The sequence below is a fragment of the Pan paniscus genome, chromosome 8 (genome assembly GCF_029289425.2).
Source record: "Pan paniscus chromosome 8, NHGRI_mPanPan1-v2.0_pri, whole genome shotgun sequence".
Lineage (NCBI taxonomy): Eukaryota > Metazoa > Chordata > Mammalia > Primates > Hominidae > Pan > Pan paniscus.
The window spans coordinates 59,671,625-59,699,028 of record NC_073257.2 but is presented as its reverse complement, the minus strand read 5'-3'; the positions used below and the strand labels follow the sequence as shown (position 1 = coordinate 59,699,028).

The window sequence follows — 27,404 nt, the reverse complement described above, 5'->3', positions numbered from 1 at the left end:
TATAAAGTTGTTCAGAATGTTTTTAATTCTTATATTTCTGCTCTATCTGTAGTTACATCTTTTTAATTCCTATTATTGCTTAGTTGTGCCTTCTCTTTTTCTAGGCATTCTAAACAGGGAGGATATTGTCCCTAAAGGAGTGAAAATTAGCCTTGTGTGGGTCTTACTCTTTTAAAATATAAAACACAGATATGTATACAGTACATAAAGGGCAATCTAGTATATATGTGGAATCAAAATTTCATGGGGGTTAACGGGGAGATACTATTAAGAAAAATAAAGCCTAAAACATTTCCCAGGATGGGGAGATTATAATGAAAAACAGAAAAGGATAGGAAGCACTGTCTTGTTTTCTGATCAATTTCACTAGCGTATTGTCTATGTTAGCAAACCTTTCAAATAACCTTTAGATTTGTTATTACTCTCTATTGCATTTTTTGTTTTCTATTTATAGTTATTTATTTAATATCCTCTACCTTTCACTTTCTGTGGGTTCATTTTGCTACTCTTTTTCTCATATTTTCATTTAGATTATTAGCTCTTTATTTTCAACCCTCTTTGCTGCAAAATAAACCTAATAGGCTGCAAATTTCCCTCTAAGTTTCTCTTTTACTGAATCTCATAAGTTTTCATATTTAATATTTTATTATCAGTTGATTTTAATTTCAGTGTTGATTTCTACTTTGATACATTCAATTTTCAACTTCCAATTTTATGTGGTTTTAAAAAATTCTTTTTGTCATTGATTTCCAACCTAATCCCATTATAATCAGAGAACATGGTCTGTATGATACTGTTTCTTTGAATTTTATTGAGATTTGTTTCAATACATGATTTGGGGGAGGATTCTTTAGAAGACCATTAAAACCAAGTTTATTAATTGTGTTGTTCACATCTTCTAAGTTTTTAGTAACACTGTGTCTACTCAACACATGCGTGTTGAAATTTCTCAAATACATGGTGGGTTTCACAATTTCTCCTTATAGTTTATATTTTTTGTTTTATTTTATTAGGTGCATGCAAGTTTAGAATTGTTATGGCTGTCTAGAAAATGCAGCTGATTGGGAACTGATCCTCTTAAACCCTGGTCACACTTTCTCTGTGCTGAAGACTCCCGCTTCCTTTTGGTTTCCCCAGCATCCCGGCCATATCTCTGTATCTTTTCCCATCCTTTTATGTTAAACTTTTTTATGTCCTTATGTATTAGATGTGTCTCTTTTTGAAAGTATATAGCTAGTTTCTGTTGTTGTTGTTGTTGTTGTTGTTTTGAGACATGGTCTTACTCTGTTGCCCAGGCTGGAGTGCAGTGGTGCAATATTGGCTTACTGCAACCTCCGCCTCCTGCGTTCAAGACATTCTCGTGCCTCAGCCTCCCGAGTACCTGCAACTACTGGTGCGCACCTACACATTCGATTAGTTTTTGTATTTTTTTTGGTAGTGACGGGGATTCACCATGTTGGCCAGGCTGGTCTCGAACTCCTGACCTCGAATGATCCGCCTACCTTGGCCTCCCAAAGTCCTGGGATTATAGGTGTGATCCCACCCTGCCCAGCCAATTTTTGTTTAAGAGTCAGGGCCTCACTCTGTTGCCCAAGCCAGAGTGCAGTGGTGCACTCATAGCTCACTATAACCTGGAACTTCTAGGTTCAAGTGATCCTCCTGCCTCCCACAGTCCGGTAAGTAGGACTATAGTGTGAGCCACCACACCCACCTATTTTTGTTTTCTGTGGTTTCTTTTTTTGTTTTTTTTTTTGTTTGTTTGTTTGTTTGAGAGAAAGGTTCTTGCTATGTTGCACAGACTGGCCTCAAGCAATCCTCCCACATCTGCCTCCCAGAGCTATGGAATTACAGGCATGAGCCACGGTGCTGGATTGGATTTTTTTTTCTTTTTCTTTTCTTTTTTAGCAGACAAATTTTGACTTTAAATGGCAAGTTAAGTACATTGTGGGGAGCACGAAACTGCACCAATCAGATCTCTGACTGTGGGGAGTAGGACTAGGGGAAGGGAGTATTTTGGGAATCCACTCTCTACCACCACAATGGGCCACCACATTCACAGAAAGACCACATCCCTCACAGGCTTCTTTTAGCCAGAGGCCAGCAGGGATATGAAAACAGGCCGATGCCTAGGAAATCTCAGACTCTTCAGATGGCTCAAGGTCTCCCCAGCTGCTTGGATAAACTTTCCTGGAAGTGGTCTCCCTCTGAAATTATTCTATCCTTTTATTTTCAGAAAACTCCCCATATTGGTGATGGTCATTATTTTCCGTACCTAGCCACTCACCTTAATCAGTGTGTTCCCAGCTTCTTTGCTCACCGTCGTTTCTTGAACTCCACTCTTCCAAATTGTTTCCTTCTTTCTGAAATACATTCTTATCCTTTCATCAAGGTTGTACAGGTTGTAAACTCACACTTTGCACATCTGACAATACCTTCATTTTGTGCTCACACTTGATTTATATTCCAGATAGATACAGAATTCTATTTTTGAGGCACCCAAGGACATATCACTGGTGGCTGTGGCAACTTTATCATTGGTTTCACCACCAGTCTTTCCTGGGTAATCTGTGTTTTGAGTTTGGTGACTTTCAAATTGTTTTCTTTGTCTCTGATGTTCTGCATTTCGGATTTGATGTCTCTCTCTATTCCTCAATGTTCTCTCTTCCATAAAAGAAAAGTTTTGCTTCAGGACTGTCAGAGGCAGTCAAACCAGAGCGACTCCATTTTGAGTGAGGGCTAGGAAAATGAGGCGGGGACTTGCTGGGCTGCGTTCTCAGAAAGCTAGGCATTCCTCGCCTCTAGATGTTCACAGTTAAGGGAACAAATTAATAATGTTTACTAAACAGACCCAGACTTGGGAGTGTCCAGATATCAAGATATCTGGAGAACAAAGGCATTCCTAATTTTGCTTTAAAGATAATATTGATGCTTGCAAAATACAGTAATTAAGAAAATGAATCCTTTATCACAAACTCTGTTGCAGAGCACATCTCCCCATCTACACAAGCGTTGTACCTAGGATGGGGGCTTTACTCCTCTTACTTTTGGGAACGTCCCACTCTGCCTATGGAGTAGCTGCACTTTGACCACTTGACTTTCTTAATAAACTTGCTTTTGCTTTGCACTGCAGACTCGCCCTGAATTCTTTCTTGCGTAAGATTCAAGACCCTCTCTTGGGGTTTAGATGGGGACCCCTTTCCTGTAACAGGACCATCTCTAAGGTTTGATATATGTTCTGAACCTCATCAGACTTATGTTTGTCTTTGAGGATCTCATCTTTGCAACAGACCCTCCAAAGCCGTGGAGAGAAACTCAGCGCTTCCTCACGGTATCTCCGCGCACCCACTCACCCCTACCACGTCAGAACACCCACTGAGTGACAGAATTAATGAATGAGGGAGCAGGGACTCGGGGTGGTTTTCCTTTCAGTACTTGAAGAATTCTCCCTTCTCCAAAGGAAGCTACTTTGCACCCTAGGCTCAACCAATGTGACCCATGCACACTTGCCTGCAACAGCACCAAGAACTGCAATTACCTGAGACTCTACCCCATCTACCCTCACTCCCCCACTGCAGGGGAAAGCCCAGGTCCTCCGAGTCCCAGCGCAGTCTCCACCCACCCCACAGTCATTCCGTCCAGACCACGGCCCTTCTGCCCTGGCCCCCTCCCACCCTCCAGGAGCAGTTAAGCCCCCGGACACCTCTGTGTTCTAAGGGTCGCGGAGTCCCCCTTCCTTGCAAAGTGCTGCGCGGTCACAGCTGGGGCCAGGGGAGCGGGGGCCAGGAGAGCGGAGGCGGCGGGGCGCTCGCGGAGGATCTGGGCTACTTGGGCGCTGGGGAGGTGCCGCTAGCGGGGCCGCCAGGTCGCGCGGGGAGGGAGGGCTGGGAGGCCACGGGGGTCCTCCGCGAAGAGGGAGCCACAGGCACGGGGCGCATCGCCGCGGCCCCCCTGGCGCAGGAGTGAGAGGTCAGGGAGCCTAGAGCCAGAGGGCGGCAGCGAGAGCTGGAGCCGCCTTCAAGGGATGCCCTCGCCCTCCCGCAGGCGCCGGCGCCCGGCCCAGCCCGAGCCATCAGAGGGCTGTCCGCCGAGCTGAGCCCGGGGAGGGCTGGGCTGCCCAGCTGATCAGAGGCTTTCCCCCGGGTTGCGAGTTCTCTGGCCCGCGGCACCCTCCCGCGCCGGGGCCACCCACCCACAAGCCCTGCCCCGAAGGCGTGTGCGGCCAGGAAGGCGGGGCCTGGTGTCCTCAGGGCTCTGGCGCCAAGTTCAGAGCCGCGCGCTGGGCGCTTGGCGGTGGCGGCCGCGTCTGCACCTCCTCCCTGCGCGCCGCCTGACAGCCTGGGAGAGAAGCGCCCTCAGGTTGGCCAAGACCGAGAGCAAGCGGACGCGGGCAGCGGGGTCCATCTCATTTCCACTGCCTTTCCCCACAGTAGCGCTCTTGAGTCCTGACTTTGGCTGTTGGGTCCTTCCCTTCCCTCTGTCGCCAGCTTCCTCCCGCATTCTTCCAGGTCCTCTCTGAGTCCCATTCCTGTTCCTGTCCCCTGCCTTCCTGCCTCTTGTCTCCTTGTCCCATCCCGTTTCTTTCTCCTCTCATCTCTCCCTTTTTTGTGTGTGTCTGCTTTATTGGCTATTTCTCTGTCTTGTCTCTTTTCCCTCTCTCTCCCCCTCTCACTGTCTTTTTCTCTCTCCCTATCCTCCGCTCATTTTTTGCAAGCAAGAATTCTCCCTTTGATTTATTTTTTCTCCTAGGGAGACATGTTGGGCTGCGGTTCTCTTCATCCACCCATCCCTCCGTTCATGACATATTGCTCCATTATCTTCTTGGGCTGGCTGCTAGGGTAAGAACCATGCATCAGACCCAGATCCTTTCTCCAATAGATTATATTCAAAGATCTGGACATGTAAACTGTTCAGTGCCTTTTCTGGGGGAAAATACATAGATGATCAAATTATGAATCTCTGACTTTTCCGAGTTACCTGAAAGAAAACATCCGGTTTTAGAGTCACAGCTTGATTGCATTCTTTCCTTGACCTTTTGCCTTTTACTAATAGGCACAGACATTGCAGGAGTAAGCTAAGCCTCGCAGAAGCATTTAAGGGACACTCACACCTTCTGTGCAATGCCAGGTGCAGGGGAGAGAGGGGACAGGATACAGAGCTGGGTTGTGGGAAGACAGTGGGAGGCCAGGGCTTTGAACCTGAAACATTTGAGAGAGACTAGAAATAAGAAAAAACAGTAATTTTCTAAAATACGTAGTTGCCAATGCCACTGAGGTAGGAAATGAAGTTGCCTAATTACTCCTGAGGGAGACATTAGACATTTTATAACAATAATTCTGGCATTTGAAATTAATATTTTTGTGTACATCAGGAGGACCAAGATAAAAATATTTTACATTAATATGAAAACTTGTCTTAGATGCATACTAAATAAAAAATCTAGAAAAGCAAGTCAGATTCATTTATGAGGGATAAAATAGAAGAATTATATATCAAGGCATTTTTTGCTGCTTCTTATTAAAAAATGTAATCTTGTCAGAGAGATGTGATTTCATTTTTAATGAGTTTTTATGATATATGAGTCTGTATATTCAAACACACACCATACATATATTTGTGTGTGTATATATGTGTGTGTATATACATATATATGTATATCATTAATAACCAGCTAAAGCTTGAAGTTGGCATTCTTAGAAATAATTTAACCAGATGCTATAGTTTATTGTGATCGTTGAGCTAATTTAACTTTTCAGTTGATGCAGAAAAGGAAATATGGTCATAGAGAAATCACACAGAAATGAATAGAGATTAAATATTATGGAAGTGGATTGAAGTGTGTTTAATGAAAGAATTTGCTCACTTTAGATCAAAGAGTGTTGGACAAAATCATAGGTCTGTGCATGGAACTTTGATTTATGAGACTTTTTCTGGAATAAAGAGTTAAATTCCCTTTTAAATCATCTAACCACTGACCTCCAACACATCAGAATTCTAGGGAAAGGGGTAAAAGACATGCTTTTCAAATGATTTTAATCATCATATCTGCTTGGCTTAGCAGATTTCTTTTCAGAAATTCAGTGGGTGGCACATTTTGTAAAGATTTAACCACATCTTTTTCTTTTTTTTTTTTTTAACCACAAGGGTAAGTATTGGGCTTCAGTACTTTTTACCTTTAGATGATACTATTGTTGGAACCTGGGAAGGTTGGAAGGTGTAGCTGAAGTAAAATCACAGCCTTTTTCCTTGAAGGCTGCCAGTGGAATTGGGACCACCGTCTTGGGCTCCATCTTTATTCTCTAGTTGTATTAGGAAGAGAGCTGCCGTTCCTTGTGCTCTTGCTGCCTGGCATGCACAGAGCCCTGCTGAGTCCTGTCAGTGAGCTCATGAAGTGAAGATCACCGTCCCATTTTACTTATGAGGAGATGGAGGCCTAGAGTGGTTGCCTGAGGTCAGGCAGGTAGCGAGTGGCAGGGCTGATTTAGAACACAAGTTATGCCCTAGAGCCAGAGTAACGAGGGCTAACTCAGTCCCATTATGTGACTTCCATGTTGCTGCAGCCTCAGCACATATTATGTCTGATATATCACTCCACACTGCACCACTCATTGCCTATTGGCGTTGTTTGGCAACAGGCAATGAGTACTGCTATTGCTCCCTGTTCTATGTCCTGGCCATCTTCAGCCATGTCCATGGCAGACCCTCAATCCGCACAGCAGGGCCCCTTAAAGCACTGGATCTGCCCTCTGCTTTCACTGGCCCTGCTTCTGCACAGTCTCAGGCATCTGAGTGGGTGATGGGATCGCATCCACCCCTATAAGGGTCCTCGTGACCAAGTTGTGTTGTACTAGGGCCGCCCTCACTGCAGAACTGGGGGCTGCCTTATCCTGGGACTCCTGCACTTGGCTCTGCTGGAATATAGCAGGCACTGCTGCTAGAGGGGTCCAGGCATAGCTGGCCACGGAGCCTACAGGGGCTGGCCAGGAAGTGCTCATCTCCCTAGCACTACCAGTCAGCCTCTGGGAAAGCCTGGATCACCTTCAGTGTTTAATTTCCTCAGTATGCCAGAGCCAGGAGGATAACAGGTGTATTCCCTTTCTTAGGAAACCCCAGGACATTACAATCCATAGGCAGAAGAGGCCCATAGATGATTGTCCTCTGGAATCTTCCAAAAGAGTCTGGGAAGCTTCTCCAGAGACTAGGGACACCAAAGGATTGGAAGACAGGAGGTATTTTCTGCTCTTGTATGTTTTAGCTGAAGAGAAAGGTAGAGCAGCAGAGCACTGCGTGGAGGGTCGGGGGTACATAGTGTCTCTGAATAAGATCTGGTGCCTGACCTGCAGCTCAGAACAGCAGGAGGCTGGCCAGTTGGCTTGGGGCAGGTGCCTTCAGACATCTCAGGAAAAAGAGTTTATCCAGCTGTTTGCCAAGAGTTCTTTCTTCTGCAGTTGAAGCAGGAAGGAGAAAAATGCCCAAGCTGTTTGGTCATTCTTTAAACAGTGTTGGTCACTGGTCCCTGAGAGCTCAGGAGTGATGGGAAGGCCTCCATGGAGTGGACTCTATCCCTTTGCACTCAGTGTGATAAGAACTGATCCCCCTAACATTTACAGAGCCAGGCTCCTTAGCACTTTGACTGTACTAATCAATCTAATCTTTCCAACAATCCAGTGAAGACATATCCAAGGTGACCCTCTTTACAGGTGAGAAAGCAGAGGCATGGAGAGGATCCACACTTTGCCCAAGGTCACAGGTTGGATACAGCAGAGCTGGATTGGAGTCTCGGTTACCTGGGACAACCTGGGTAAGGTATAGAGAGACAGATAATGTGGGAGAATGTGGCCAGCGGTTCCCAGATGAGTGAATGATCAGTGTGCAGTCAGGGCCCAGGGGATGGGTGATAAACCAAGAACCACGAGCTTTTAACATGGTGGGGTTGGTGAGGCTTCATCTCCCAGGCTGCAACACCTGCTGAGTTGGGTAATAGCGGACCCTGATTTGTGGCCCATGTGGGTTGGGAGCCTTGGGGAGATGTGCTCTGTGTTGGTGGAGAAGGCCAGGCATGGTTAGATCCCCTGTAGACTTGGGGAGCTCAGTTTCAGAAAGTTTCAAAGATCATCACTTGATTTCCTGTGATCTGGGGGCTCTGAAAGCAGTGGGGGAGTCCTGGAACTAAATCTGGTTCTTCCAAGTAGGAAGGATGTGGGGTGATAATGAGAGATGTCTGTGTGGTTCAGAGGGAGGTCTTGCTGAGGTCAGAGGGACGAGAGCCAAGAGGAGCCCTTCCCAGGACACTCATAATGACAGAGTGACGAGGGCCAGTAAAGAGTGTCAGGGGGCGAGAGCCCGGGCATGAACTGAGCCTACTGAGGAGAGCTGACGACCACAAAGCACCTTTTCATATCATGTTCGGAGCAAGGAGAACAAGGGCTTCATAGATCCATCGCCATCTAGGGCAGCTGGTGTCTGTGAAGGGGAGGAAGGTGCAACTGCGCTGTGCCCACAGCAGTCTGGACAGAGGAGGATCTGCAGGTGCAAAGGCCACAGGTGGGTCCCCCGAGGAAAGCAGGAGCCAGGCAGCGCTGGGCTGCTGTGTGTGTGCTCAGGGCCCTGACCCGGAGAACACCCTGGCCAGGGCATGGCATGACCTGGAATGAGATCCCCCATCTAAGGTGCTGTGGGAGAGGCATTAGGGATGAAGCCTGGAGGTGGATGAGACTCAAATCTGATGTTCACCCTGGGAATGATCCTAAAGTAAGTGGAAGGCTGTGAGTCTGTAGGCAAGGGAGAGACGGGCACGAGGAGCTGGCGGGGGCTCCCTGTGGAGAAGCGAAGCCAGACTCATGTCGTTTTCCACCTTGAGGAGCTTCGGTCTGGCCCTTGTTCTGTTGGGGTTCTGGAGGACATCTCTGACCTTACTCCATGCAGTGCTGATGCATGCAACAGCAGTAACCCTCAGGGGTCCCGGGTGGGATGAAAGGTCCCCAGATAGTTCCTAATTTTCTCTCCTCCTTTTCTTCCTCGTTGCTATTATTATGTTTCCCCCTCTTTTTTTCGTCTTCCCTCTTTTTCTCATCATTATGTATTCATCTTCTCCTTTGCTCCCTCCTCCTCCTCCTCATTCTTCTTATTAAGGTCTGGATGTTAGCATTGGAGTGTGAAGCTGGGTGGGGTAACTAAGTCAGCAGCTGGCAGTGTCCAAATCCACGATGGTCTCTAAAAGCTGGGATGCTGCCCTGAGTTTATCAGGATGACATTTGGCAGATTGAAGACAAATTCACTTGGATCAAGACCTCATGTGGTTGTTGTGAAAATTAAATAAAATAAGGTGTAGGAGCATCTGTCATGCAGACACTTATGTAGTCAATAAATGATAAGTCTTAATCTTATACCATGAAGCATCCTGATAGCAAATGTTCTGTCCTGCTGTGAGACCTTGTGTCCCCGTTTTTAGTGCTGAGAAGAGGTTGCCACATCCTAACTCAGGGCACGCTGGACAGTTCTCCTGTTCAGGGCCACATGGCTGTGGTTGGCAAACTTTGTCTCAGCCATGAAGGCAGCCCAGGGGGGCACCTGCAGAGGTGGTGCCGGGTGCAGCAGAACCAGAAAGATGACACAAGCAAGCTGCTGTACCTAGGAGCAATACTAGCTATACTGGGGAAAAGTGTGTGTGTGTGAAAAACAGTGAGCATGAGTTTGCAAGCCTGTGTAAGGGCGTGCATGTGTGTGTTTGTGTATGTGTGATTGCATGTGTATGTGAATGTATATGTATATGTGTGTAAGTTTGTGTGTGTGTGTATGTGTGTCTGAGTATATGTATACATGTGTGAGTGCATGTGTGTCACTGTGTGTGTGTGTCTGTGTGAGTGTGTCTGTGTGAGTGTGTCTGTGTGTGTATGTGACTGTATGTGTGTGTTCATGTGAGTGTGTATGTCTCCCTGTGGGAGCTCATGGAAGCTCAGCAATGGGGCTTCAAGCAGATCAGTTTTTCTTGGAGAAGGGGAGAATTGGCTTCATCCAATTAGTCGTACATGGGTAGGCCTGGGATGGACTGGAGAGACAACTTAGCCTGAGCCCATTTCACAGATGGAAACCCGAGGCTCAGAGAGGTTGAGTGCTTTGCTCAGGGTTACTGAAAGGAGTGAGCTTTCTGCATCTGCCTCTTTGGAAGGCATTGGCTGAAATTCATCTCTGATGTCAGGCACCCCCTCTGAGGAATCTGCTCGGAAAAGGCATCGGGAGCTGCAGCACGTGGTTTGCATCCTCTCCATGCAACAAATGACCTGGACTTCCAGGAGTCACAGGGTAGTCTGCAGGGCAGGGTAGAGATGTTCCACAGAAGCTGGTCAAAAGCTGGAATATCATTAAAGATAACAATATACCACAACATCAGTTTCCATTATTTCTAAGGAGGCAAAGCAACTACATATTTTAGAAATTTACTGTTAATTTCTTATTTCCAGTCAGTCTCACCCAAATGTTTCAAGTGCAAAACCCTGGCCTCCCACTGTCTTCTCACAACCCAGGTCTGTATCCTGTCCCTTCCCTCCCCTGCACCTGGCATTGCACAGAAGGTGTGGGTGGCAGTGTCCCCTAAAAGCTTCTGCAAGGCTTAGCTTCCTGCTGTGCTGTCTGTGCCTCTATGAGTAAAGGCAAAATGTCAAGAAAAGGATTCAATTGTCTTGTATCTAAAACCAGGTATTTTTTTCAGGTGACCCTGAAAATTCAGAGATTTATAATTTGATCATCTATGTACTTTTTCCCAGGAAAGGCACTGAACGAGTTACATGTGCAGATCTTTGGATATAATCTGTTGGAGAAAGGATCTGGGCTGAAGACGCCAGCACCTAGCACAAGCCCTGGATGAGAATAATGGGGCACTACAAGATGAACAGAGAGAGGGATGGCTGGGGCGGGGAGGGGTGGATGCAAACGATTATGGCCAAGAAGTCACCTTAGGGGAAAAACATAAGAAGAATTCTTGCTTGCAAAAGAGAAGGAAGCCTATAGGGAGAGTGAGGGGAGAGGCCGAAAGAGAGAGAAGGAAAAAGGACAAAAGAGGACAGAGAAATAGCCAACAACGCAGACACAAGAAAAAGGGAGAGATGAGAGAGAAACAGGAGAGGACAAGGAGACAAGAAGCAGAGAGGCAAGGGACAGGGACAGCAATGGGACTCGGAAAGGACATGGGAGAGAGCTGGAGGAAGCTGACAGAGGGAAGGGAAGAACCCCCCGCCGTCAAAGGCAGGACTCAAGAACGCTGCCTTTCGTGCAAGTGAGATGGGCTCCGCTGCCTGCGCCCGCTTGTTCTTGGTCTTGGCGGACTTGAGGGTGCGTCTCTCCCGGGCTCTCCAGCGGCGCGCAGGGAGGAGGTGCAGACGCGGCCGCCACCGCCCAGCCCAGGGCGCGGCTCTGAACTTGGCGCCAGCGCCCAGAGGCCACCAGGCCCCGCCTTCCTGGCTGCACCCGCCTTCCTGGCTGCACCCGCCTTCCTGGCTGCACCCGCCTTCCTGGCTGCACCCGCCTTCGGGGCGGGGCTTGCGGTTGGGCGGCTCCGGCGGGTAGGGCGTCGCGGGCCAGAGAAACGGCAACCTGGGAGAAAGCCCCCTATTGATCCGTTGGGCGGCCCGGCCCTCCCCCGGCTCAGCTCCCCGGAGCCACCCCCAGCTGGCTCGGACGGGGACTGGCGCCTGCGACTATGCCTGCGGGAGGGCGAGGGCGTCCTTTGGAGGCGATGCCCTCTCACGCCGCCGCCCTCTGGCTCCTGGGCCTGCCGGGTCTCGGCGATAGGCGAGGGCTGTGACCGGTCCCTGCGACTCCCTCCGCGCCGTGGACCCCCGCGGCCTCCCGGCCTTCCTTACCCCGGCGGCCTGGCGGCCCCGCGAGCTTCACCTCCCCAGCACCCGAATCGCGCAGCTTCTCCCGGGAGCGCCCGCCGCCTTCGCTCCCCAGGCCCCAGCTGAGACCGCCAGGAAGGCGGGCTCCTCGACCCCAGATCATAAGAGGTGTCTGGAAACTAAGGGTGGGAGGGGGCCAGGGTAGAAAATGTCAGTTCAAGTACGTTAAAATTAAGAACTTAGGCTTTGTTTAAAAAACAATAAATGAAGTGAAAAAAACAAGCCACAGAGTAAAAAAAGATAGTTGCAGCAAGTGATAAAGGATTAGTATCCAGGATATATAAAGACTGTTATTGAGTCAATGTGAAGGAGAAAAACACCTAAAGCAAAGAATGGACGCCGGCATTAAACAGGCACTTCAAAGAGGAACCATGAAGGACCAAAATCAAGTGAGTAGGTGACCAGTTCCCATTAGTAATTAGGAAATAGCAAATTAAGACCACAAAGAGGGCAGTGAGGGTGGCTCACACCTCTAATCTCAGCGCTTGGGAGTCCAGGGCCAGAGGATCCCTTGAGGCCAGGAGGTGGAGTCTAGCCTGGGAAACAGAGCAAGACCCTGTCTCTACAAATAAATAAATAAATAAATAAAATAAGAAAAAAGTAAACCACAAGGAGATGACTTACCACCAGGCAAAAATATTAAAATATGCTAATACCAAGTGTCAAGAAGAATGAAGCAAGATAGCTCAAATATGCTTTTGAAGGAAATATACTGGGCTTCATTCATTCTGAAATACCCCTTATTTAAGATACTCCATTATATTAAATACAGTTCCAAAACAAAATAAATCAAAGAACAAAAAACTAACCCAATACTTTTATCACTTGTAATTTGTATATTACACATATTGAAAGATATATTTTAGACTTATTAGAGAACGATTTTTCATTGGATATCACTCTTGTGCATACAAAATAAAATTGATTAAGGTGTTTCTAACAGTCACAGTCTGACTTTTCTGAGTCCTGTTTGAGTCTCACTCATCGGTGCCTACGTTTTTCCACACACTGTAACCTCTCTGCTATTCAAAGCGTTGGTCATACAGCAGTTTTGACACTGGGATGTGAACCTGTCCACATTCTTTCCCTAGAGAGGGGGCCTGTGTTCCTGCCCATTGACTCTTGGCAGCTATGACTGCTTGGACCAATAGAGCACAGTGGTAGTGACACTGTGTGACTTCCAAGGTGATGTCATAAAAAGCTCTATAATTTCTGCCGTGCTCACTGAAAATACTCACTCTTGGACCTCTGGGCCACCTGTAAAAGCCCAAGCACCCTGAAGCTGCCATGCTGGGAGGAAGCCCAGGTCACATGGGGAGGCTACATGCAGGGTCTCCATTCACAGTCCCAGCTGAGCCCAGGTTTTGGGCCCTCCTGCCTAGGAGCCACACTTGTGAGTGGAGCAGCCTCCAGATAATTCCAGTGCCCAATCCTTCAAGTTATGGGGCCCCAGACATGAGGAGCCCTCCTAACTCCGCCCTGAGTGCCTGATCCTCAGAACCTGTGAGCATAATAAAATGGGCCTGTTCTGTGTCCCTAAATGTAGGTGGTCTGTTACACAGCAGTAGAGAACCGGAATGTCCCTCATTCACAAAGACTCTGGCAACACTGCAGTTTCCATCTCCTTCCCGAACTGCCATCTCCTGGGGGACTTCAGTGTCACACAAATAGCCTCCCATTGCCAACACTCTGGCCTCCCAGTCCTTGACCTCCTCGTCCACAGCAATGTCCTCACCTAAGTCACCTGGGCTAACTCTTCCAGTGAACAAACAGCAGGGTCTAGTGGTTTTAAGGGACACTGTGTGGGCTGTTATAAGGGAAATGGAGGCTTCCTCTTGTAGCCCCTCCAAAGGTCCTGTGCCTCCCCCTGGTGTTGTCAACATGCAGGACATTGGGAAGAGCTGCAGGTCACAAAGTCACCATGTCAACCTTCTTGTCAACCATAACAGAGAATTCTGTCCCCAGGGTGGGGGAAGGGCCAGGCAGGTAGCTGGAGGCAAGTCTCCCAGAGCTAGCTGCTGACCCTAGTCCCTGCGATCTGGGGAGGTACCTGGTGGAGGGCCATAGTGTGCACTGGTGAAAGGGCTGGAGGAGGGGTGTGGCCCCTGGCATAAGGGGAGGCGGCAGAGAAGGGGCCTGTGCTCAGCCTCTCTGGGCCCTGGCACAGGCACCCAAGAGTGAGATGGGGTCACAGGGACGGCCAGATAATGGGGAGCCATGAGTCCCTGGGGCCCTACTTCCTGGTCTTCCTGCTGCTGCTGCTGCTTCCTCCACCGCTTTTTAGGGCAGGAAGCCTTCGGTACCATGGACCTGACTGGAGAGTCTTTCACCGCCTGGCCCTGGGCTCCAGGAGGTCCCACCACCACCATGGCCCAGGATGGAGGCAGCACTGGCGCCAGGGGCAAGCAGGTCACAGATGCCAGGGCTCATTTGACCTCTACTTCATCTTGGACAAGTGAGTGTCCCTTCTAGCTCTGGCCCTGGGTCACCCTCAGGAGCCACCACCTCTTTTTCACTAGGGACAGGACGCCACTCAAGGAGATGCAAGCTTCCGTCACAGAAGCAGGGCCAACCCTTTGGTCAGACCAGACCTAGGCCTCCTGTTTTTCTGAGGCAGAAAGAATGCCCCGGCTGTCTTTTCCCTGGTGCTTCATCTCCTGGATGAGGAAAAAAGCCACCAAAGGGGTTCTGGACTATTCCCTACCCCTCCATCAGCTGGGTCAGCATCCTCATCCTCACGCTGCTGCAACAGATGATTGCTCGGACCTGCCTCTCAGCAGTTCTCAGAAGCTCACTGCGGATGTTTGGGGTTTCTGTGTTGTTTTGCTTGTTTGTTTTTTCACGCAAATAACTTCTATTTTACTGGGCCCCAGAGAGATTGCTTTGTTGCCTATGTTGGGCATTCTAATGTCACTGCTTAGAGAAGGCCTTTGGTTGGCTGCTTCTAAGTGCCTCTTCTACAACTTGGAGAGCCACGTGATAGTTCCTACACTTTCAGAACAGTTTGGTCTGTTTCAGGGTGGCCCTGGGGAAGCTGGGCTACGTATTAGGCGCCTTCTGGCTCACCAGGAAGGAAAGAGGCAAATGTTCAGCTTTGGAGAGATTGCCTTGGTTCCCTTTGCCGCTCCTCCTGCTGGGTGGGAATACTCTCTGTGCTTATTCAGTAGCAGCAGTGGTGCAATCTTCAGGAGAATGTTGCAGCACTTTCTGGCCTCCAAAGCCCTTCGCCTGCACTCCTGGCACCTCACCACGATCCTGGGCTGTGCGTAGTGCAGGTATTTTTCTATCTGGTTCCTGGACAAGGGTGGCTCCTGGAGGTTGGGGAAGCATCCAGAGACAGCTGGTGTGACAAGACTCCGGCTTCCTGTGCTGCACTCTTTCCAGCATCGCAGGTTGAAATTCCTCTGATTTTTCTCATTCCCCGTGGATACTAATGGTTAGGGGATATGTACCCCAGCCCACCAATTCCCATGGTTTCTGACTGCTCTGCTACTCTTGGGGAAGGAGCAACTCAGTTCTGGAGACAGGCAGACTCCACTCACTAGCCACATAGTCATGGGCAAGTTGCTTCATCATTCTGTGCCTTCGTGTCCCCCATCTGTAAAAAGGGTATCTTCATTTTCACCTTGCCAAGTGTGATGAGGATGAAGGGAGAATTTGCAGGTCAGAGGCGATGACAGAGGATGGGGATGAAGGGACCTGCCAGGCAAGGCAGAGCCACAGGCTAGAAACTCACAGGAACTGCAGAGGCCCTGATGCAATCCCAGACAGACCGGATGAGGAGGAATGCAGAGGGAGTGCCTAGAGTGGATGTAAAGGGAGCAGACAAAAGCAACCTTAACGAGTCTTCCTAACAAGGCTGGGGGTAAAGGGTATTGCCCCATTCTAAGGAGTAGGCAATGAGCCAGGTCATGGCCAGGGAATGTCCCACCACAGCCTCCAGATAGACATCCATGGCGCTGAATTGAAACTCTGGATTTTGTGACTCCAAAGCCTATCCAAAAACCACGCAGCTGGGCGGGACCCTGAGAATCTTGCGGTAGTCCTCCAGGCAGAAACAACATCTACTGCCTGCAGGCAGGCTTTTTGGTCATTCATTTCCAGCTTATTCATGAGACTCATTATTCATTTGTTCATTCATTGGATTGAGCTGGAAGAAAATGAATCAGCCTCCCATGCGCTCCTATTCTTGGCCAGGTGACATTTCAGGGCTCTAAGTGGGAATAACCCCTTGTATTTTTTGAGTAATTTTTTAATTGTGGGAAAACATACATAACAAAAATTTACCATTTTTAAGTGTACAATTCAGTGGCGTTAAGTACATTCACAGTGTTGTGCAATCACCACCATCCATCTCCAGAAATGTATCATCATTGCGTATTGAAACTCTATTCTCAGCCGGGAGCAGTAGCTCCCTCCTGTAATCCCAGCAATTTGGGAGCCAAGGCAAGAGGATTGCTTGAGTCTAGGAGTTCAAGATCAGTCTGGGAAACATGCAAAATCCTGTCCATACAAAACATACAAAAATTAGCCAGGCATGGTGATGTGTGCCTCCACTCCCAGCTACTCAGCCTGAGCTGAGGCAGGAGGATCACTTGAGCCTGGGAGGTCAAGACTGCAGTGTGTCAAGATTACACCACTGCACTCCAGCCTGGGCGACAGAGTGAGACCCTGTCTCAAACCCCATCCCCATCAAAACCCAAAAAACCTCTATTTCCATTAAACAATAATTCCCCATTCCTCCCTTCCCCAAGCCCTAGTGACCTTTAGTGTATTTTCTCTATCTATGAGTTTGCCTATTGTAGGTACTTCAGGTAAGGGGAGTCACACAATGTAATCATACAAACATATAATATTTGGCCTTTTCTGTCTGACCTTTTTCACTTAGCATAATGTTTTCAAGGTTATCCCATGTTGTAGCATCCATCAGAATTTCATCCCTTTTATGGCTGAATAATATTTCTCTGTATGTATATGTACCACATTTTCTTTATCTTTTTTTTTTTTGAGTTGGAGTCTTATTCTGCCGCCAGGCTGGAGTTCAGCGGCACAATCTCGGCTCACTGCAACCTCCACCTCCCAGTTTCAAGCGATTATCCCCGACTCAGCCTCCTGAGTAGCTGGGACTACAGGGGCGTGCCACCACGCCAGGCTAATTTTTGTATTTTTTAGTACAGACAGGGTTTCACCATATTGGACAGGCTGGTCTTGAACTCCTGACCTCGTGATTCCCTGGCCTTGGCCTTCCAAAGCGCTGGGATTCCAAGCATGAGCCACCGCGCCCGGCCTGTTTATCTTTTCATCTGTTGATGGACACTTGGGTTGCTTCTGCCATTTGGCTATTGTGAATAATGCTGCTATGAACACTGGTGTATACGTGTCTCTTGGAGCCCTGCTCTCACTTCTTTTTGGTATATACCTGGGAGTGGAATTGATGGATCCTATGGTGATCCTATGTTTAGCTTTCTGAGGAAATGCCAAGCTGTTTCCCACAGTGATTGCACCATTTTGCATTCCCACCAACAAAAGCCCAACATTTGTTATTTTCTGGTTTTTGATAATAGTCACCCCAATGCGTGTGAAGTTGTATCTCCTTGCGGCTTTCATTGGCATTTCCCTAGTGACTAGTGATGTGGAGCAGATGCTTTCATGTGCTTATTGGCCATTTGCATATCTTCTTTGAGGAAATGTCTATTCAAATCCTTTGCCCATTTTTTTTTGTTGCATTTTTTTGTTGTTTCTTTTTCGTTGTTGTTGTAGGAGTTCTTTGTATATTCTGGATATTAATCCCTTATCAGGTACATGAGTTGTAAATATTTCCTCCCATTCTGCAGGTTGTCTTTTCACTCCCTTGGTCGTGTCCTTTGATGCACAAAAGTTTTTAATCTGGATACAGTCTCAACTTTTCTATTTTTAATTTTGTTGCCTGTGTTTTTGGTGCCATATCCAAAAAAATCCCCAAATCTAATGTCATAAAAGTTATGTTTTCTACTAAGAGTTTAAAAGTTTTAGCCTTTACATTTAGGTCTTTGACCCATTTTGAGTGAATTTCTGTAATGGTTTACAGAAGGGTCCAACTTCATTCTTTTGCACATAGACATCCAATTTTCCCTGCACCATTTCTTGAAACTACTGTTCTTTCCCACATTGCGTGTTCTTAGCACACTGGTTGGAAATCGTTTGACCACAGACGTGACAGGTTATTTCTGAGCTCTCTGTTCTGTTCATTGCTCTACATGTCAGTCCTTACGTCAGTGCCATAATAGTTTGATTACTGTAGCTTTGTAATAAATTCTGAAATCAGGAAATGTGTATCCTCAATCTTGTTCTTCTTTTTCAGATTTTTTTTTTTTTTTGCTGTATGACTAATGTCCCTTGAAATTCCATATGAAATTTAGTGCAAATTTTTTTATTTCTGCAAAAAAATGCTGTAGAGATTTTGATACAGATTACATTGTTATCTTAACAATATTATTATTGTGCCTTCTGATTCATAAGCATGCAATATCTTTCCATTTATTGTGTCTTTAAATTCTTTCAGCAATGTTTTATAGTTTTCAGTACACATTTCTTTAGCTTCCTTGTTTAAATTTATTCTTAAGTATTTTGTTCTGTTTGATGCTATCATAAATGAAACTTTTTTGGTTGATTTTCTATATTTGAATTGTTCACTGGGGGCTTTTCCAACCAATACATTCTCTCCCATTTTCACTCTACATAGTGCCCCACCTAACCTGATCAGCCACCTGGATGGCAACAAAAGCCCCACAACCCAGGAAGCTCCTCAGTCCCAGGCAGATGGGGCTGGGTGATCACCTTATGCTGACCACTCAACTGGTGAAACTCATGACCTCGGATGATCCAGTGGCCACTGGGGGTGTACCCCAGCCTCAGCTGTGCTGGGGTCAGGAGAGCTTGTTAAGAGCCTGCTGGGAGGCTGGGGGCGGGGCAGACACTTGCCCATCAGAGAGATGCACTCATCTCCCTGACCGACGTCTCCTTTTGTTTTAGGTCTGGCAGCGTGAACAACAACTGGATTGACCTTTATATGTGGGTGGAGGAAACAGTGGCGAGGTTCCAAAGGTACGGATCTCCGCATGGCAGCCTCCCCTGAGCTGCAGAGAGCTTTTCCTCTGGAAGGCAGGCAGAGGGCACATCCCATCAGATGGGGTGGGCGTGGGAGTCCTTCAGTGGGGAACACAGAGCACAAGGTGGCTTTCTGAAGCAGGAATGAGGCCAGCACTCATTGGTTCCATGGGGTCTCAGCGGCCTTGGCTGGCTCCTGCCTGTGAGCCCGGACATATTGCAGGGGAGGCAGTTTGCCCTTGGGGACATCACAGGCTGGGAAGGGACAATAGGCAGGGAAACCAGTGACTCAGTCCTGGAACTCTGGGTTGCTGAGGGTTCAAGTAGGGGACAAAGAACTCACATGGAAGGTTAAAGGAAAAAACAGGAACTCCTAAGGACAAAGTCAAGGATGGCTTCCAAGGATGTGGGTCTTTGAACTGGGTCTTGCAGGATGGAAAAGACAGGGGACCTGTGGTGGCGTGAGTGGTCTGACTTGGCTGGGAATGAGGTTAGCTCAGGGAGGGCTGGGAGAGGGCTGGGCAGGTCAGCTTGAGGCCAAAGCCACAGGGGCTCATTATGCCAGGCCAAGGAGCTGGGATTTCCTGCTGTGAGCCATAGAGAGCCAGAGAAGGCTCTTGAGCAGGGGAGTGGCATGATCAAGATGGCACTTAAGGAAGAAAAGTCTGATGACTGTGGGTAAAATGAATGGGCAACAAGGGCAGGATCCATGGGGAGCTCCGCTGGGGACGTATGGCAGCACTGTCGCTGAGGGCCACTGAGGGCCAGCCGGCAGGAAGGAGGGTCAGGGAGAGGAAGGGGAGGCTGTGTGCATGGCTGCCAATAGGGAGAGTCACTTGTCTGAGATGAAGGAGGGATGACGGAGAGGAGAGGGAGGAGGGAATGGGGTGAAGAGGCAAAGAATTTTCCAGTAGAAGGGAGGCCAGCTGGGAGGGCTGTATGTGCATCTCCCTGCCTGTTCATTATAAGGTATGTGTGTCTGTGTGTGTGTGTGCAGGTGCCTGAGTGTGGGTGCCATGTGTGTGTGTTCATATGAGTGTGTGCATGTTCGGGTGCATGTGTGTGGGTGCATATGTGTGTGACTGTGTGCGTGTGTGAGTGTGTATGCATGTGTGTGTGGGGGTGTGTATGCCTGTGCCTGTGTGTGTGTGAGTGTGTGCGTGTGAGTGTGCCTGTGTGTGAGTGTGTGCCTGTGTGTGTGAGTGTGTGCATGTGTGTGGGTGTGTGCATATATGGGTGCATGTGTATGGGTGCGTGTGTGTGTGTGTGTGTGTGTATGCATGTGTGTGGGTGTTTGTGTGGTGTGTGTGCACCTGTGTGTGTGCCTGTGTGTGTGCATGTGTGTGCCTGTGTGTGCATGTGTGTGAGTGTGTGCCTGTGTGTGCCTGTGTGTGCATGTGTGTGTGTGTGCAAGTGTCTTTGGGGTGTTGGGAGTGTGGGGATGCAGTGAGTTGCCATCCTGACTCTCCCTTCTATGGAGCCCTTGTCTCCACAGGCCTCAGAGTCCTTCACTACATTTATCTCACCTCCTTGTGTCCAGCAAGGGGCTCCAAAGCGGAAGAGTTGGGGTGGGAGGTGGCGAATTGGCCTCACCACCCTGGCTTCTGAGCCTGTGCCACTGGCTTCTCACCAGCACATGATTCCTTCACAGCCCAAATATTCGGATGTGCTTCATCACCTACTCCACAGATGGCGAGACTGTCTTGCCACTCACCTCAGACAAGTGAGTGCTGCTTTGAGTCCCAAAGGGAGGCCTGATGAGCTTGGCCAGAGGGAGCTCCAGGGAGCTGAGGGGCTCCCAGAGATCTTGGTTGGGAGCCTGACAGCACACAGGGCAGGCCAGTCAGGGCAACTCACAGTACCCACCTGACCTTAGCCCCGGCTCCCCTGCATCCTCCTACCCATGGCTGCAAGGTTACCTGCAGGCCCCTGTGCTCCAGAAGTTCTCAGCCTCCCCCACTTCACGCTCCCCTGCCCTCTCTCTGCTTTGCCTCCTTCCCTGAAAGGTGGCTGTGAGGATTCCCAGGGTGCAGGGGCTGGCAGGGCGGGGGTGTGTGTCCTGTGAACACACACCTGTGCTGGCTGCTGCTCTGTGCCTGTTCCCCCTGCCCTGACCAGTGTGGGAGGGAGACAGGGTCAAAGCTGGTGGTGGGGTAGTGGGGCTTTAGTGCAGGGATGCTGGCAGGCCCAGACTGGGGAGCCCCTGGGTGGGGTTCTGAGCTCCAGGGCAGGCTGGGAAAGTGGAGGGAGGCAGGAGGAACAAGCTCAGGAGGCTGGAGCCCAGGCCCAGCAGGGAGCACAGCAGAGTTCCTGTTTGGCTGGAGGTGAGGGCACTTCCAATGCACATGCCCGGAACTGGGCCCAGAGGAGATGAAGCACAGAAGAGAGGTGAGGACACTGAGGACTGGATGGGGGACTGGGCCCCACTTGTAGTTTCAAGGGAATACAGAGTAGGGGAGCTTGAGTATGTGTGTCCTGCATTGTGGGTTTGTCAGAGAGACTAGGTGGGTGTGAGGTGGTAAAAAGCAAGTCTATGGGGGAGGACTGTGGCGAGTGACCCAGACAGGGAGCGGGGTTTGGGCATGGACAGAGAAAGACCAGGCCATGGCCTCTTCTGGGTATGGATGGGTCTGGCCTCCTCCCCTCCTGGGCTGGGCAGGGCAGGGCTCTCAGAGCTCCGGCCATGGCAGGGACTCTCTGCCCACAGTGGGAAGCCATCCTTCAGGGTCCATGCTCTGCCCAGCCTTGCTGTGCAGGCTCAGCCTGTCACATTGAATTAGCCTGACCCTAAGTCCCCAGCCTGTCCCAGTCCTGCCACCAGAGCCAGTCCTGACTGCCCCAGCCCATTCTGTCTGCTTTAACAGCAACTGACAGGCCTCATGCCCCGGCCAGTCCGCAGATCAGTGTTCAGCCCCTGCATGCACAGCTGTCGGGGCTGCCTCTCCAGCCTTTGGTCTTTTTGTTTCAGGGGCACAGAAAGTCAAGGAGGCCAGACACTCTAAGCAGATTTGCTACTTCCTGTATCAGGGTAAAGATAGAGCAGGAAACTGAGTCAGGGTCAGGGGTCTGGGGCCGTCGGGCTGGGTGCAGGGCTGGTGGCTTAGCAGGATGACTTTTCCCAAATGCAGCCCTACCTGTTAAAGGACGGAGTGCCCAACACAAGAGCATCCTTGTTAGGGTTAGAATTTGGATTAGAGTTAGAGTTAGAGTTAGGAATGTCAACCCCATTGACAGTGGCTGACTCTCAGTTGCCCATCCCTGGTTCAGGGTTAGGGTTAGGGTTAGGAATATCAGCCCCATTGCAGTTCCTGACTCACAGTTGCTCATCCATGGGAAACTCCTACTGTCACCAGAGATGGTCCAAGCAGGGCCCTGGTGAAGTTCCCCAGGCCTGCATTCTCTGTAACTCGGATGCGCTCAGAAGGGCTTGAAATCTCTGGTCAAAATCAGAATGAGGAATGAGGAGGACAAAGCCCTTGCCTGGCATCCTCCTTCATCCAGGAGGACTTGTGCAAAGAACAGTGGCTCCTGGAGAGCTTGGGAGCTGATTTTTAACAGTCAATGTCTTTCCAGGTCAACCGCCTTTTTAAATTTTTTTCAGGAATAGAATAAAAAACGGTCTTGACCAACTTCAGAAAATTGTGCCTGACGGACACACATTCATGCAGGCAGGATTTAGAAAGGTATAGACCCCTTGATCTCCTAACCCTAACCCTAACCCTAACCCTAACCTACAAAATCTTAGAGCATCAGTGGGAGCATCTCACTGTCGAGGCTCAATATTTCTTCATTTTCTTGCAGGCAATTCAACAGATCGAAAGTTTCAACTCCGGAAGTAAGCACCTGCCCTCCCCCTAGTGGTCCTGTAGGGGGAACAGAGCTGGGCGTGAGCCTCAGAGAGCTCTGTGTGCAGACTCTGCAAGGCCACACCTGCCCTGCCTCTTGGAGCAAGTTGCTCACCTGCTCTGAGCTCCAGGTCCCTCCCTGGTGCAATGAGCATAGTAAGCCCCCGCCCCATGGAGTTCTGAGAACTGTGTGGGATCCTGCGTGTGCAGTTCTGGTGCTCATAACCCTGAGGTACTTGCCCTCCAGCTGGGCTGTGTGAAAAGGACAAGGGAAGAGCCAAGAGGTTTGCCCCCTTTCACACACCTTAGCCTTCCTCCTCCCTTGCATGTCTCCCGTCCGAGTGACTTGCATTCCCTGACCCTGTCTCATATGGTACAGAAGGCTGTCCAGGGCCCCCAACTTCCCTCCCCACTGTGTCACTGCAGCTCTTGTCAGGAAAAGGCAGGGCTGGAGAGGAAAGGCATTGAGGTGGCTGTGGGGTCCCCTGCCCAGGTGCCACTGACCTGGAGTCCTGAACTCCTGGGCCCAGAGATACCGGCAGGGCTGCCTGCAGGCTCTGCTCACAGCAAGACCCAGCCCCCTGGGAGCCTCCCTGAGCCTGTCTGTTACAGGAGGGCCCAGCAGCTCCTCCCTCTGCCCGTGGGACAGGCCTGTGGTTGTGAAGTCCTGGCTGGAGCTGCCCTCAGGCAGAGGTGGTGCAGGTCGCTAGTGGGTGAGGGTTCAGGCAGCCCGGTGGGAAAGACCCTGCCCCTCTCAGCCCCTCCTCTGTAAAATGGGTGCTGGGCTGAGACCTCCCTCACTCTAGGGGGTCTCTGGGTGGCAGGTGCTTGGGTCTTGGCAGCCTCTCCTCTGGAGGATGAGGTGGGGGCACCTGGCCATGCCCTGGAGTGGGCAGCGCTGTGGGCCCAGCCATCTGCAGGGGTTCCGGAGCTTCTAGAGGTCACTCCTGGTGCCTTTGCTGAGCAGGCCACTCTTTGCTTCTTCTACAGACAAGGTTCCCAGCATGATTATTGCTATGACTGATGGAGAACTGGTGGCACATGCATTTAAGGACACTCTCAGAGAAGTGAGTCCAGTTCATACTTACCAGCATTTTGCTCCATGTATTTTGATGACCAATATGCAATGCCTTCTTTCCCTTAGGCTCAAAAGGCTCGGAAACTGGGGGCCAACGTTTACACCCTGGGTGTGGCTGATTATAATCTGGACCAGGTAATTCCAAACAGGTAACCAGGCGCCACTTTCGAGCCTAGTGGCCACTTTCGAGCCAACTGTTCCGGGCCACCCCGAGGACGGTTGTCTAAGCCACCCCAAGTGAGTTGGGCCAACTCATGGCCACTGCAGAAGTGATTGACAGCGTGTTGTATAAATCCCACCATGCCAAAGGGGAGGGTGTAAGAGCTCCCCGCTCCCTAAGAGTGGGCTGCTGGCTGGAGAAGTCTGCGACATTCAGAGCCTGACATTCTGCTGCCCCCAAAGCATGAGGGCAAGACACTGTCTCCTGGGCCGGGGGTCTGCTGCATCCTCACCTCCTGGTGGGGAGTCCAACCCAGCTCTGCTCTCTGTAGATAACAGCAATTGCAGACAGCCCTGGCCACGTGTTTGCAGTGGAGAATGGCTTCAAGGCCCTGAGAAGCACCATTGATGCCGTGAGTGGGCAGAGGTGAGGGGCTGGGGACCTGGATCCTTTGGCAGGAAGCTCACTCTCCCTGTCCCGCCCCACCCCTCCTGTGTTCCAGCTCACATCAAAGGTCTGTCTTGATGTGACATCGGTGGAGCCTTCCTCTGAGTGTGTAGGAGGTAAGAGCTGTGGAGGCCCTGCGGTTGCCAAAGGGTGGTGTGCACTAGTGCATGCGTGTATGGAGTGTGTGCATTTGTTTGGTATGTGTAGGGGAGGATGTGTGTGGGGAGTGTGTGAGTGTGGTGTGTGTATGTGGTGTGTATGTGTTTGGTGTGTGTGGTATGTGTGTATGTAGTTTGTGTGGGTGCAGTATGTGTAGTATGTCTGGGAAGTTGTGCTGTGGGAGGCTTGATGTGTGTGAAGTCTGCGGGAGAGGGTAATATGTGGTCTGTGTGCTGTGGAAATGTGTGTGTGATTGTGTGGGGTGTGTATATGTGCTGTGAGTGTGGTGTGTGTGGGGCATGCATGAGTGATGCATCTGTGTGTGTTGTATTGTGGGGTGTATGTTGTGTGGGAGCTGAGGTGCTGTGTAATATGTATGTGGGGGTGTGAGTGTACGTAGGGAGCATATATGCGTGTGTGTGTGTAGTGTATGTGCACTGTGTGTGTGTGGCATGAGTGGGGGTCTTGTGGGAGTGTGTGGGAAGGTTGCCTGGTGTGTGGAAGGCTGCTGGTGTGTGGGAAGGGTGTCTGGTGTGCAGGTATGTGGTGTCCAGTGTGTGTTTGTGTCGTATGGGGAGTTGGGAGTGTGTTGCTGATGTGTATGGTGTGTGTATGGGATGTGTGGTGTGTTTTTGGTATTTTTGGTGTATGTGTGTTTGCTATTTATGTGTGTGTGTGGTGTGTGGGTGTGTGTACTTCAGGTGTGTGGTGTGTGGTGTGATGTGTGTGGTATGGGGTAGGTTGAGTGTGTTTGTGGTCCAATGTTCATGGGTCGGTGGGAGTGGACATGTGGCCCACATGGATCTGAACGTGTCTATTGCTGTGGGGGGAATATGCGGGGGTGGTGGTGTGAGTACCTGTGTACAATTAGTGTGTTGTAACCTCACAACGGTAAGTTTAACTCTAAAGCAAGAAAAGACATGTGTGAGAAGCTCTCAGGGAAACACCAGCAAATGGCATGGAGTAGCAGCTAACCCAGACCACAGGGCAGGAGCAGCCAGGGCTCCTCCCAGGAAGGCCAGGCAGGTGCAGGAGCTGAAATGTCTGTGTAATTTACCACATCAACAAAATAGGAAACAGGAACCAGGCGGTTATCTCAGGGGATGAAGAACAAGAAGTGGGGGCATCAACATCCCACAGCACCCTATGAGCAGAAGGAAACTTCCATAGCCCGACAAAGTCGTCCACACAAACACCCTCAGCTCACCTCAATCCCACAGGATCAATCCCAGTGCCTGTCCATGCTGTCTGAGACGTAGCGAGGATGCCCTCTTGTCAGCTGGGGTCCCAGTATGGGTTGTGACAGTCCTGTGTGGGCCTCTGTGATGCCTCTGTCTGTCCTGAGCTCTTTCTGTGTAGGTTGGGGGTCTGCATGGCCGGCAGTTGCACAACTGCGGCTTCTGGAGATGAAGGGAGCCCAGGGTGTCCTCCCTTCATCACGAGAGGACATTACAAGGCCCTTAGCAAGACCACGAGGCGTCCAGCAGCTGGGCTCTGGCCTCCCTGTTCCTCACTGCAGTGTGCCCTGGCAGTAGGCTGTGGGGACAGACACATCGTACATGTCTGAGCTCTGCTCTCCATGGGTACACGACCAGGAGCAAATTGTCCAATGTCAGTGAGCTCCAGAAGTGCCTCCCATGAACAGAAAAGACGCTGTCAGGCCTTTCGTGAGTCCAAAGGCACTGGGCTGTGCAGGGACTGGCACAGGGCTGGGAGCTGGCAGGTCCCTGAAACAGGAGCTGCGCTGACACTTCCATGATTGGTCCTGGGCTCTGTCCCCGACCACGCCTCTCCCCCATGCAGAGCTGAGGGCAGGGGTGGAGTAGAGAGGGCTCTCCTCCCCCTCGGGGTCTCTTTCTGTTCCTCCTGATTTAAAGTCGCTCAGCCGTGCAGCCAGTGTGACAGCTGTGCTCCTCTGATGATGTCCCCTGGACACACACAGCCTGTGGCGTCTGAGCAGCCCTGTCAACCCCAGGTGAGGATGTGAGTCTTCACTCCTCCCTGGGGGAAGCTGAGTCGAGGTGGCAGGTGCCCTCTGCCCACCAGCTCGGCCTTCTGCCTCTGCTCACGTGGCCCGGCAGTCACAGCCCTGATCTGTCAGCTGTCGGCTGAGTTGTGCAAAGCTGCCCCACATGGAGGGTGACAGTCACAGGAGGGAAAGGGCAAGGCAGGAGCCTGAAACCCAAATGCAACAGAATGAGCCCCCTCAGCAGGCTGCCACTGAGAAGCCAGGAGGTCTCCAGGGAGCCCAGGAAGGAGGCCAGGGAGGGAGGCATGCAGCCCAGACTCCCCCAGTTTAGCCCTGGGCCTCCTATCCAGCCTGGGAGAGGCCTCTGGTGGCCTCACTGCTCAAGGCCCATCCTGAGGCCATCCCCCACACATGGCTGGAGGGTTTTGACAGGCATCTCCCTCTCCAGCCTGGCAGGAGTCTGAGGCTCTTAGCAGGACCCCCAGGCCCTCCAGGGTCCACTCCCTGTTCTGGGTGCCCTGTGCAGAGGTGGGACCAGGTGGAGCATAGGCACCCTGCAAGCCCTGCCTCACTTTGAAGGGCCGAGCCCACCTGTCCTTCACAGCCCTGTTCAAAGGGCACCTCGTCCTGGAAGCCTTCCCTGATGACCAGCCCCTCTGACTCCCTGCAGCCCAAGGGCTTGGTCTGTCCCTCTCATCAGTCACTTGTCACCCAGGATGTATCATGACTTCTGGTTGTCTATGTCTAAGCATAATTTTCTTATTTAGTT

At 50.3% G+C, this 27,404-nt stretch overlaps 2 protein-coding genes across 2 annotated transcripts in view; one reads left to right on the top strand and one right to left on the bottom strand.

The window, feature by feature from the left end:
* LOC100969124 (anthrax toxin receptor-like) overlaps positions 1-27,404 on the bottom strand; it is a 748,177-nt gene that overhangs the window by 44,475 nt on the left and 676,298 nt on the right.
* Positions 13,133-27,404, top strand: part of ANTXRL (ANTXR like) — a 43,782-nt gene continuing 29,510 nt past the window's right edge. Inside the window, exons 1-9 of the mRNA XM_034930446.3 lie at positions 13,133-14,346; positions 18,903-18,974; positions 20,629-20,700; positions 22,579-22,660; positions 22,779-22,812; positions 23,813-23,889; positions 23,967-24,035; positions 24,392-24,472; positions 24,563-24,623. Coding sequence (XP_034786337.2) covers positions 14,099-14,346; positions 18,903-18,974; positions 20,629-20,700; positions 22,579-22,660; positions 22,779-22,812; positions 23,813-23,889; positions 23,967-24,035; positions 24,392-24,472; positions 24,563-24,623 — 796 coding nt within the window. The 5' untranslated portion in view covers positions 13,133-14,098. The remainder of the gene's footprint in view (positions 14,347-18,902; positions 18,975-20,628; positions 20,701-22,578; positions 22,661-22,778; positions 22,813-23,812; positions 23,890-23,966; positions 24,036-24,391; positions 24,473-24,562; positions 24,624-27,404) is intronic.